General features: G+C 50.9%; 1 protein-coding gene across 1 annotated transcript in view; it reads right to left on the bottom strand.

Moving 5' to 3' along the window:
* Positions 1–12500, bottom strand: part of clpb (ClpB family mitochondrial disaggregase) — a 212413-nt gene that overhangs the window by 75357 nt on the left and 124556 nt on the right. Inside the window, 1 exon segment of the mRNA XM_072477474.1 lies at positions 673–750. Within this exon segment, the coding sequence (XP_072333575.1) occupies positions 673–750 (78 nt within the window).

The raw sequence follows: 12500 nt of genomic DNA, 5'->3' as shown, positions 1-12500 counted from the left end.
CTGCGACAGTCAAAAGCAACCAGCTATCTCTTCTAATCCCATTTCCCAGCACTTGTCCCATCGCCTTGTCTGCCTTGGGATCGCAAGCGCACATCTAAATACTTCTTAAATGTCATGAGGGTCTCTGCCTCCACCATGCTTTCAGGCAGCGAGTTCTAGACTCCCACCACCCTCTGGGTCAAAATATTTTTCCTCACATCCCCTCTAAACCTCCTGCCCCTTAACATGAATCTACACCCCCTGGTCATAGGGGCTGGTTTAGCACACTGGGCTAAATCGCTGGCTTTGAAAGCAGACCAAGGCAGGCCAGCAGCAGGTTTCAATTCCCGTACCAGCCTCCCCGAACAGGCACCGGAATGTGGCAACTAGGGGCTTTTCACAGTAACTTCATTGAAGCCTACTTGTGACAGTAAGCGATTTTCATTTCGTTGATTCCCCCCCCCCCCCGCCCCCCACATCAAGGGGGAAATGTTTCTTCCTGTCTGCTCTATCTATGCCGCTCATAATCTTATACACCTCAATCATGTCCCCCTTTGTGTCGACGGTACGTAACGGTGAAGGGGTTAAAAGTTTCTGGTTCATGCTCCCTCCTCTGTGGCGGCTGGGGCCTCAGCAGAAAGCCTTCTGCGCCAGACAGTAAATGGTTTCAGTGTCACTTAATTTAACAATTACCAATTCCAGACGAGCCGAGGAAGAGGAAGACTAGAGGGTGCTCTTCATCCGCCCAACCATTCTCCTTTCTTCGGATGGCTGCATTAAAAGGACAAAAAAGAGAGACGAGCGGATGAGAGAGGGAAGGGGAATTATATATAAAATCGATTCTTCACCCCCCCCCCCACCCCTCCCTACCCCTACAATTATCACTGGGCATACACGATGTTATACCGTCTTCAACCCACGCAGAAAGGCACCAGCAACCATTAGTCCATCAGAGATTTCATTAAGGAGCAGAGCCCAGGAGGAGCCAAATTGAGTTTGTATGGATCTGGTGAGCCTGCCCTCACAGTTATGCGGATAAACAGCGTGGTGTCTGCCGAGGGACGCAGTCAGCGTTGCCAGGGAGACGGGATCGACAGCGAGCACAGGGCGGTGGGAGAGAAAAGGGCGCACACGCACGCTCGCACAAAACAGAAAGCCACCGGCCGCAACCTTCTAACACGGAGATTAATAACAACAAAAAATAATAATAATCTCCTGACATTTCCCTTCTCTGTTCGGCTGGAAGGACATATGCACAGGCTCAGGGTGACTCTGCTCTTCAGTGACGGGCAGCGCACACTAAATCGGATTTCACAAAACCTGAAATGCTTGAATAATAGGAACTTGATTGGATTACTATGATAAATTTATGTCAGTCCTTAATCTTTCCAAATGTACCAAGAGGATAGAATCCTTTTTATGCTCACTTTATTCTTTGGTGCGTGTGTCACAACCACTTGCAAGAATTTTACGTGGAAAGTTTAACATTTAGCTTCACGACTGTTGGGGAATGGGACCAACGAGTCCCCCCTTTACACCCAGCTCCTCACAGCACAGGAGCGTGGCAAGGAATGCCAACAGACAGATTTTGTGCTCAGGGTCAGGAATAAACAATGCAACCACCCCCCCCCCCCAACACCCCACCCACGCCAGTGTTGTTGGTGTACTAGCCTGCAGCAGGTGCTAATCGTGGCTGAGTAGGTGGCACTCGTCAGAGGGTCATGTGTGAGTTTCAGGGTCACTCCACAGCCTTGAGCTTCAATTCAGATGGATGGGCACACTCGGTGCAGTACTGAGGGAGTGCCGCACTGTCAGAGGGTCAGTACTGAAGTAGTGCTGCACTGTCAGAGGGTCAGTACTGAGGGAGTGCCGCACTGTCAGAGGGTCAGTACTGAGGGAGTGCTGCACTGTCAGAGGGTCAGTACTGAGGGAGTGCTGCACTGTCAGAGGGTCAGTACTGAGGGAGTGCCGCACTGTCAGAGGGTCAGTACTGAGGGAGTGCTGCACTGTCAGAGGGTCAGTACTGAGGGAGTGCCGCACTGTCAGAGGGTCAGTACTGAGGGAGTGCTGCACTGTCAGAGGGTCAGTACTGAGGGAGTGCTGCACTGTCAGAGGGTCAGTACTGAGGGAGTGCTGCACTGTCAGAGGGTCAGTACTGAGGGAGTGCTGCACTGTCAGAGGGTCAGTACTGAGGGAGTGCCGCACTGTCAGAGGGTCCGTACTGAGGGAGTGCTGCACTGTCAGAGGGTCAGTACTGAGGGAGTGCTGCACTGTCACAGGGTCAGTACTGAGGCAGCGCCGCACTGTCAGAGGGTCCGTACTGAGGGAGTGCTGCACTGTCAGAGGGTCAGTACAGAGGGAGTGCCGCACTGTCAGAGGGTCAGTACTGAGGGAGTGCTGCACTGTCAGAGGGTCAGTACTGAGGGAGTGCTGCACTGTCAGAGGGTCACTACTGAGGGAGTGCCGCACTGTCAGAGGGTCAGTACTGAGGGAGTGCTCCACTGTCAGAGGGTCAGTATTGAGGGAGTGCCGCACTGTCGAAGGGTCAGTACTGAGGGAGTGTTGCACTGTCAGAGGGTCAGTACTGAGGGAGTGCTGCATTATCAGAGGGTCAGTACTGATGGAGTGCGGCACTGTCAGAGGGTCAGTGCTGAGGGAGTGCCGCACTGTCAGAGGGTCAGTGCTGAGGGAATGCTGCACTGTCAGAGGGTCAGTCCTGAGGGAGTGCTGCACTGCTAAGTACAGCGTGTTCAGGTGGTGAATGTTTAAAGCTTGTGGAAATATTCAGCGGACAATATCCCAGCTCCCTGTACCTCCCCCAATCAACATCACCGGAAAATAACCTAATTAACTGATTTATTGTTCGAGGGATATTGACCGCTTTTGGTTGCCTAGGGACCAACGAGTGCAATTCACAAGTCGACGCTGCACGGCACACAGTGGTTAGCACTGCTGCCTCACCGTGCCAGGAACCCTGGTTCCATTCTGACTCTCGGTAACTGTGGAGTTTGCACTTTCTCCCTGTGTCATGAAAGGGTTACAATATCAGGGAGCATAACTAGCCCACTGGGCCCATCGAGCCGGTTAGGCATTTGATCAAAGTATGGCTGATCTGATTGTTGCCTCACATACACCATCCTGTCTGTCCCCCAAAACTCTCCACTCCCTTCTTCATCAAAACTCGGCCTTGAACATATTCACTGACCCACAGCCTCCACTGCTCTCGGGGGGGGGGGGGGGGGGGCGGAGAGAATTCCAAACACTAACGACCCTCGGAGGGAAGAAATTCCCCCCTCATCTCCACCGTAAACGGGAGACCCCTTATTCTGAAACCGTGTCCCCGGGTTCCAGATTCCCCCACGAGGTGGGGGGGGGGGCATTCTCTCAGCGCCCACCCTGTGAAACCCCCTCACAATCTTGTGTTTCAACAAGATCACCGCTCAATCTCTTAAACTCCAATGGGTACCGGCCCAACCTGATCAACCTTTCCTCATTAGACAATCCCTTCACCCCCGGAATCAGCCCAGTGAGCCTTCTCTGAAATGCCTCCAATTCAATTACATCCTAGGTAAGGAGACCATTTCTCCAAGGCCCTGTAGCAACACGTTCCTACTCTTATACTCAAATCCCCTTGCACAGGCCTGGCACGCATCCAAAAAGATCACAGGGTTCCAGGTTGTACAGTGAAAGCTGATACTGATGATAAGGAGCGGGTCGGATGTTTATGAACTCTTAAGATATGAATTGTGATCCATCATCGCTCATCAGTTGTTTAGGGTCACCGAATCTGCCAATTCCACTCAATCTCTCAACTGTTTCCTCCGATGGTGTTGATTTCGTGAAGGCCTTTTTGAGAGAGCATCGACTCGAATGAGCGATATGCGCCCTTCAAACGGTCCGGAGTAATCAACATGTATCCGTTTCCAGGCCTCTTCTGCCCATTCCCACTGGTCCACCAGGGCGAATGGCGGCAGGTTCCACATTTATGCACAAGACATTCCTGCTTTGTCCACAATTGTGGCATCTAGCCCTGGCCACCAGAAGTAGCTCCTCGCAATCTCCTTCATCGTTACACTATCACAGTGGCCTTCGTATAATTGGTTTAATGCACGGTTTTGTAATATTGATGGTCTTGTATTCTAGCCCTCTTGACATGAATGCTAACATTGCATTTGCCTTCTTAACTGCCGACTGAACCTGCACGTTAACCTTAAGAGAATCGTGAACAAGGACTCCCAAATCTCTTTCTGCTTCTGATTTCCTAAGCATTTCCCCATTTAGAAAGTCTATGCCTAAATTCCTCCTTCCAAAGTGCATAACATCACACTTTTCCACATTGTCTTTCATTAGCCACTTCATTGCCCACTCTCCTAGCTTGTCCAAGTCCTTCTGCAGCCCCCTTGCTTCCTCAATACTACCTGTCCCTCTACAGATCTTTGTATCATCAGCAAACTTAGCAACAGTGCCTTCAGTACCTTCTTCCAGATCTTTAATGTATATTGTGAAAAGTTGTGGTCCCAGCACAGACCCCTGAGGCACACCACTAGTCACCGGCTGCCATCCTGAAAAAGACCCCAATATCCCCACTCTCTGCCTTCTGCCAGTCAGCCAATCCTCTATCCATGCCAGAATCTTACCCTGAACACCATGGGCTTTTAACTTATTTAACAGACTCCTATGCGGCACCTTGTCAAAGGCCTTCTGGAAATCTAAATAAATCACATCCACTGATTCTTCTTTGTTGAACTTCCTTGTTACCTCCTCAAAGAACTCTAACAGATTCGTCAGACAGAACCTCCTTTTGACAAAGCCGTGCTGACTCAGTCCTATTTTACCATGCACTTCCAAGTACTTTGCGATCTCACCATTAATAATATACTTTAAAATCTCACCAATGACCGAAGTCAGGCTAACCGGCCTATAATTTCCCGTCTTCTGCCTCCCTCCCTTCTTAAACAGTGGTGTTACATGAGCCATTTCCAGTCCTCTGGGACCCTTCCTGCCTCCAGTGATTCCTGAAAGATCATCACCAATGCCTCCACAATTTCCTCAGTTATCTCTTTTAGGACCCTGGGGTGTAGTCCATCCGGTCCAGGTGACTTATCCACCTTCAGACCTTTCAGTTTCCCCAGAATCTTCTCCTTAGTGATGGTCACTGCACTCACCTCTGCCCCCTGGTTCTCCTGGAGCTCTGGCATCCCACTAGTGTCTTCCACCGTGAACGTCTCATCAGAAAGCAGAGACCTCCGATAGTGCAGCACTTCCTCAGTACTGGCCATGGGAGTGACAACCTGGGATTCCGTGCTCAAATCCCTGGAATGTGGACTTGAACGCTCAACTTTCTGACTAAGAGGCGAGAGTGTTCCTCACCGAGTCAAGGCTGCCGCTGCAGGGGATAAATTCCTTTTTGGAAAAGATGTCAGCCCTGATTCGGGATCGGGTAGCAGGAGGTCACTCTGTTGGTGGGACCTCTAAAACCTATTTTACTTTATTGGTCTTCTCATGGGGCCTGATGAAAGGCTTCAGAGTGTGAAGTTAGCTCGATATTGATTCTCATAAATACAATGGATTGCTTTACGAAGATTAATATGGGGCGAGGGGAATGGGGGGTGGGGCAGTCGCCAAAAAGCAAGGCGGCAGAAATTGGCTTTTGCCTCTCCTTGTAATGTAGCAATTCATTCTAAACCATCTTACCGCCCCGCCGTCACGTCACCGTTACTGCAGAAAGGAATCAAAGAGCGTTGGCATGACGTGGGAAAACACAGCAGCAGCATCAACCCTGAAAGCACCAGCTCTCAGTGCAACTCCTCTCCGCCCTCCCCTTCGCCATTCTCTCCTCTCCTTCCCTGGGGCACAGTTCTTCAGCCCTCTGGTACCTCCCTCCATTAAAAAAATTATAATAATCTTTATTGTCACAAGTAGGCTTACATTGACACTGCAATGAAGATACCGTGAAAAGCCCCTAGTCACCACATTCCGGCGCCTGTTTGGGTTCACGGAGGGAGAATTCAGAATGTCCAAATAACAGCTCTCCAGTGCTAAAAAATATTCTCGGTGTGCACGAAACCGGTGACAAACTCCCCAGGGTCCAAAACAATGACCAAGTGTTATTGGATAGCGGTGGGGAACTCGCCGATAGAGCCGGCGGGAAACCCCCTGAAAAACTCGCCACAAATTAACTTACAACTTTTTCCAGAGAATCGTGTCCTATGTCTTATGGTCAACCAGGGCTGTCCCTGGTTGGAAGGTCTAACCCCTGGGCTCTGCAGCTGGGAACCCAGGAGAACGGCACCTCTTCACTGTTCGTGGTTCAGGCCTTTGGACTTCCTCTGGCCACACCTGGAGTATTGTGTTCAGTTTTGGTCTCCTTACTTGAGGAAGGACGTACTGGCACTGGAGGGTGTGCAGAGGAGATTCACTAGGTTAATCCCAGAGCTGAAGGGGTTGGATTACGAGGAGAGGTTGAGTAGACTGGGACTGTACTCGTTGGAATTTAGAAGGATGCGAGGGGATCTTATAGAAACATATAAAATTATGAAGGGAATAGATAGGATAGATGCGGGCAGGTTGTTTCCACTGGCGGGTGAAAGCAGAACTAGGGGGCATAGCCTCAAAATAAGGGGAAGTAGATTTAGGACTGAGCGTAGGAGGAACTTCTTCACCCAAAGGGTTGTGAATCTACGGAATTCCTTGCCCAGTGAAGCAGCAGAGGCTCCTTCATTAAATGTTTTTAAGATAAAGATAGATAGTTTTTTGAAGAATAAAGGGATTAAGGGTTATGGTGATCGGGCCGGAAAATGGAGCTGAGTCCACAAAAGATCAGCCATGATCTCATTGAATGGTGGAGCAGGCTCGAGGGGCCACATGGTCTACTCCTGCTCCTGGTTCTTATGTTCTTTGACTCGGCCCCAGCGGCCTCTGGGCTCATCTGATGTTTCCCACGTCTGGAGCTGACCAAAACCGGCAAACAAAGAATCATAGAATCCCTACAGTGCAAAAGGAGGCCATTCAGCCCATCGAGTCTGGAACGACCCTTTGAATGAGCGCCCTGCCCATTTAAGAGTGTCCACCCCACTCTATCCCCGTAACCCCATAACCTAACCTGCACATCCCTGGACATTAAGGGCAATTTAGCACGGCCAATCCACCGCATCTTTGGACAGTGGGGCCCCCAATTTCAGGGGAAATGAAAGTTCAGGGGAACCCCAACCGTTATAAGATTTGCAAATCGTGGAGAAGTGGACTTGTGGTCAAGGCATCACATGATCAAGCCACCAGGAACATGCCCGATGACCAACAGTACCGTGGAGTCTGCAGGAGAGAAACGTTTCACCAGAAGTGGCAACCCCCTGGCATTTGTGTCCCTCCTCCCACACCGTAAGAATTAGTAACCTTAACTGGGGAGGGGGGGGGGGGGGGGGGGGGGGGGGGGAAATAAATAACAGTGTCACGTCCCCATCACAATGGACAAGTGAGGGATTGGTGGGAGAAAAGGGTACTGCGCAGCTCAAGTTATGTGCAGACAAAGGGGCAGCTGTGGCTTTAAATGGTCGATACTGGCCTGCTTAAGGCAGGAAGAAAATTTGCCCCCAAATTTGATTAGTGTCCTGTAGCTCTCCATAAGCCTGCCCACCTAATGTGCACAGGCACCACCTGTGCCAGATTTGTGCCCGGCTCATTCATCAAGCGTTAGCCAATTAGCACAGGCCTAATGGCTTGAGCCATTTGCAGCTGGTTTTGCCGGGGCAGGGTTGGGGTGGCGGGGGGGACACGACAGGAGACAGGGGGGGGGGGGGGGGGGGGGAGAGGAGACCGGGGGGGGGGGGGGGAGAGGGGAGAGGAGATGGTGGCGGTTGGGGTGTGGACACTGATTGATGGAGGAGCCTGCACGCAATAGCAAATAAAATAACAGGAAGACAATAGAAAGAGGCGAGTGCTGCCTGGCCAGGCCGGGTGAGAGAGAGGGGCTGGGACACAGCAAGTGTTCACAGGGGGTTTACCCATGTCACTTCAGGCAGGCCTCATCTGTCATGTGCCCCAGTCAAAATCTTATTAAGCTGAATGCGACCAGGCTCCTCTATTGTTACTGAACCAATTTGTCCTTGTAAGTAAACACTGGGGTGATGTGATGGTCCGATCCCAACTCCTCACTGCCATTTAGTTCAGGATTTGAATGACTTAAATTGAAGGGAACAGATGGACCCGAAACTTCCTTTTCACGTTTTCCATCGAATTACATGGCACAGAAACAGTCCATTCAGCCCAATAGCTTCCTGCCAGGGTTTCAGCTCCGCACAAGCCCATCCCCTTCTTCAAACTCTACCCTTCTATTCCTCTCTCTCTCTCCCATCTCTTTAACCAGCTTCACCCTTCAGGGTACCTGCGCCATTCACCTTAACCCCTCCCTGTGGGAGCGAGTTGCAGCTTCTCACCACTCTCTGGGTGAAGAAATGCCTCCTGATTTCTCACCTTATTGATGTGGAGAGACGAGAGAAGCTGTGTTGCCTTTACAGCAGAGGATATCCAGCAATGTTTCAGCATTTTGAGGGGTTTTGATCGAGCACACATGGAGAATATGTTTGTTAGGCGACAATAACATGTATGGTGTCCAGGTTTGGACTGCTCCACAAATGGAAACATTTTGTTGACACCTATCCTATCAAACTTTTCATCATTCATAGAATCTTTATAGTGCAGAAGGGGGCCATTCAGCCCATCGGCTCTACACCGACCCGCCGGAAGGGCACGCTACCCAGGTCTGCTGGATCCCAGGACTCAGCTGGGTCCCTGGCGCTGGAAGGGAGCAGTGCTACCTCACAAGTCCCAAAAGACGTGCTGTTCGGTAATTTGGACATTCTGAATTCTCCCTCCGTGTACCCGAACAGGCGCCGGAATGTGGCGACTAGGGGATTTTCACAGTAACTTCATTGCAGTGTTAATGTGAGCCTACTTGTGACAATAATAATAAAGATAATTATAATAATGGGGTCCAGTTCCAAAGGGGCTGGTCATGTTCGTGTTCCCCTTGGTCAGCCAGTGAACGTTGGTGGGTTAGTCCACTGTGGTGGGCTATTCCACTGCGGTGGGCATCACAGGCAAACTGGTGCCGTCAGTGTCTCTGTGGGTCTCGCAGCTCAAAGACTTGGGACTGGGTTGTACAGAGCACCAGGTTTCCCACCGCCACCATCTAAAGAATGGGCCAGGAGCAAACACCGGCAAGAGGGGTAAGCTAGTTGACGGACAGGATTTGAGAGACCAGAGGATGGGGCATGACCAGGAGGGTGGAGGCATCAGATGGGCATGGGGGCTCCCCAAAGGCGATCCTGTCTGGATCTTGTCCAACACCAGCTTGCTCATTAACAGCTGCCACACTACCTGCTTGACCAGGGCCTCCCCCTGTCATGGAAAGAACAGAGGAGGGCATGAGAGTGAAATATGTCTCCGGGTGAGCGGGCTTCCTGACACACCCGGAGGGCCATAAAACATAGCTTTTCAACATAAACAGGAATGACATATCCTGCGTAGTACTGAGGGAGTGCTGCACTCTGTCAGAGGGTCAGTACTGAGGGAGTGCTGCACTGTCAGAGGGTCAGTACTGAGGGAGTGCTGCACTGTCAGAGGGTCAGTGCTGAGGGAGTGCTGCACTGTCAGAGGGTCAGTACTGAGGGAGCGCTGCACTGTCAGAGGGTCAGTACTGAGGGAGTGCCGCACTGTCAGAGTGTCAGTGCTGAGGGAGTGCTGCACTGTCAGAGGGTCAGTACTGAGGGAGTGCTGCACTGTCAGAGTGTCAGTGCTGAGGGAGTGCTGCACTGTCAGAGTGTCAGTGCTGAGGGAGTGCTGCACTGTCAGAGGGTCAGTACTGAGGGAGTGCTGCACTGTCAGAGGGTCAGTACTGAGGGAGTGCTGCACTGTCAGAGTGTCAGTGCTGAGGGAGTGCTGCACTGTCAGAGGGTCAGTACTGAGGGAGTGCTGCACTGTCAGAGGGTCAGTACTGAGGGAGTGCTGCACTGTCAGAGGGTCAGTGCTGAGGGAGTGCTGCACTGTCAGAGTGTCAGTGCTGAGGGAGTGCTGCACTGTCAGAGTGTCAGTGCTGAGGGAGTGCTGCACTGTCAGAGTGTCAGTGCTGAGGGAGTGCTGCACTGTCAGAGGGTCAGTACTGAGGGAGTGCTGCACTGTCAGAGGGTCAGTACTGAGGGAGTGCTGCACTGTCAGAGTGTCAGTGCTGAGGGAGTGCTGCACTGTCAGAGGGTCAGTACTGAGGGAGTGCTGCACTGTCAGAGGGTCAGCACTGAGGGAGTGCTGCACTGTCAGAGGGTCAGTACTGAGGGAGTGCTGCACCGTCACAGAGGGTCAGTACTGAGGGAGCCCTTTAGTGTCCAAAGATGTGCAGGCCAGATGGGGTTACGCGGATAGGGTGGGGGAGTGGGCTTAGGTAGGGTGCTCTTTCAGAGGGTTGGTACCGACTCAGTGGCCTCTTTCTACACTATAGGGATTCTAAGTGAATGTAAAAGATCCCATGGCTGGTATTTGGGTGCATATTTAATGTGTGAGTTAATGAGGCTCATTCACTCTCCCCATGTATCTTCACTCTCCCCATGTATCTTCACTCTCCCCATGTATCTTCACTCACTCTCTGGGAGAATCAAGATTTCACTTGTGAAATATGGAGCCTCTGACTTTGCAGCATTCCCACAGCATTGTCAGCATGGGGTGGGGGTCACGTCCTAATCAGTGGAAGGATTGTGGAAATGCGTTGGGAAGAACAGTGATTTGTTTCCTGGTTAAACGCACAGCTTTCCAAGTGCTCCCCATGAGTCAGGGTCAGTGTGTAAGTGAGAAAGGAGAGGGGGAGAGGGTGGGAATGAGGGAGAAGACCTGGCAACTGTACACCTCTATGAGCCGGCACCTTTATGTTGTAATGGTTTGAGGATATCACTGGCTCGGCCAGCACCTACTCCCCTTCCCACAGGCCCTTCAACGGAGTGTCTCGCTCGGCCATTTCAGAGGGAAGCGGGTCACATTGCCGTGGGTCTGGGGTCGCATGTAGGCCAGACCAGGTAAGGACGGCAGATTTCCTTCCCTAAAGGACATCAGTGACCCAGATGGGTATTTACAACAATTGATGATAGTTTTACGGTTACAATCACTGAGACTCGCTTCATATTCCAGATTTGATTAATTGAGTTTAGAATCCACCCCATGGCATGGTGGGATTTGAACCCATGTCCCCCGAGAGCATTAGTCTGGGCCTAGGGATTACTAGTCCAGTGACATTACCACTGTACCAGCTTCCCCGAACAGGCGCCGGAATGTGGCGACTAGGGGCTTTTCACAGTAACTTCATTGAAGCCTACTTGTGACAATAAGCGATTTTCATTCATTCATTTTCATTCATTTCATTACCACTAAACCACCATCTCCCTCAATCTATAGGAATGATGTGGAGATGCCGGCGTTGGACTGGGGTGAGCACAGTAAGAAGTCTTACAACACCAGGTTACAGTCCAACAGGTTTGTTTCAAATCGCTAGCTTTCGGAGCACTGCTCCTTCCTCAGGTGAGCTGCACCCCGAAAGCTAGTGATTTGAACCAAACCTGTTGGACTTTAACCTGGTGTTGTAAGACTTCTTACTGTAATCTATGGGAAAGGAGGGGCGGGAAGGGTGATGAGCAGTGGTAGGTGAAAATAATATTTTTTGTGAATGAGGGCTTAGTTGGGTTCTCATTGAAGGCAGTGCAGATACAGAGCTCTCAGAATGGCTGATGGAATGTTGGCCTTGATCACAATCGGATACCGGAGTACTGAGGCCTTGCTTCAATTGAATAGAAGCTTGGTTAGACCGCACCTGGAGTACTGTGGGCAGTTTTGAGCCCCTCAATTCAGGGAGGACATTGGGGACTGCAAAGAAGGATCACCAGATTCGTTCCAGGGATGGTGGGACTGTCTTACGGAGAGATATTGGGGCAAACTGGGCCGGCACTACCTAGAGTTTCAAAGAATGAGAGGGGATTTCATTGAAACCTGCAAAATACTTGAAGGAATAGACAGGATGGATGCAAGTAAGATGTTTCCCTTGGTGGGGAGCCTAGAACGGGGGGAAACACAATTTCTAAAGGTGAGGAGTCATTTCTTCACACAGAGGGTTGTGAATCTTTGGAATTTTCTACCCCGGAGGGCTGTGGAAGCTCAGTCACCGAGTATGTTGAGAACAGTACAGCACAGAATAGGCCCTTCGGCCCTCGATGTTTTGCCAAGCGTTGTCCGAAACCAAGATCAAGCTATCCCACACCCTGTCATTCTGGTGTGCTCCATGTGCCTATCCAATAATCACTTGAAAGTTCCTCAAGGGTCCGACTCCAAAGCCGAGATTGAGAGATTTCTGATTAACAATAATGTAAAGGGTTATGGGGATAGTGGGCGGAAAAGGCATCGTAGTGTCCAGTCAGCTATGATCGTATTAAATGGCAGAGCAGGCTCGATGGGCTGAATGGACTTCTCTGTTCCTCTGTTCCTAAACAAAC

Source organism: Scyliorhinus torazame, chromosome 15 (assembly GCF_047496885.1).
Source record: "Scyliorhinus torazame isolate Kashiwa2021f chromosome 15, sScyTor2.1, whole genome shotgun sequence".
Lineage (NCBI taxonomy): Eukaryota > Metazoa > Chordata > Chondrichthyes > Carcharhiniformes > Scyliorhinidae > Scyliorhinus > Scyliorhinus torazame.
The sequence above is the reverse complement of the archived record's forward strand: the minus strand, read 5'-3'. Positions and strand labels throughout refer to the sequence as shown.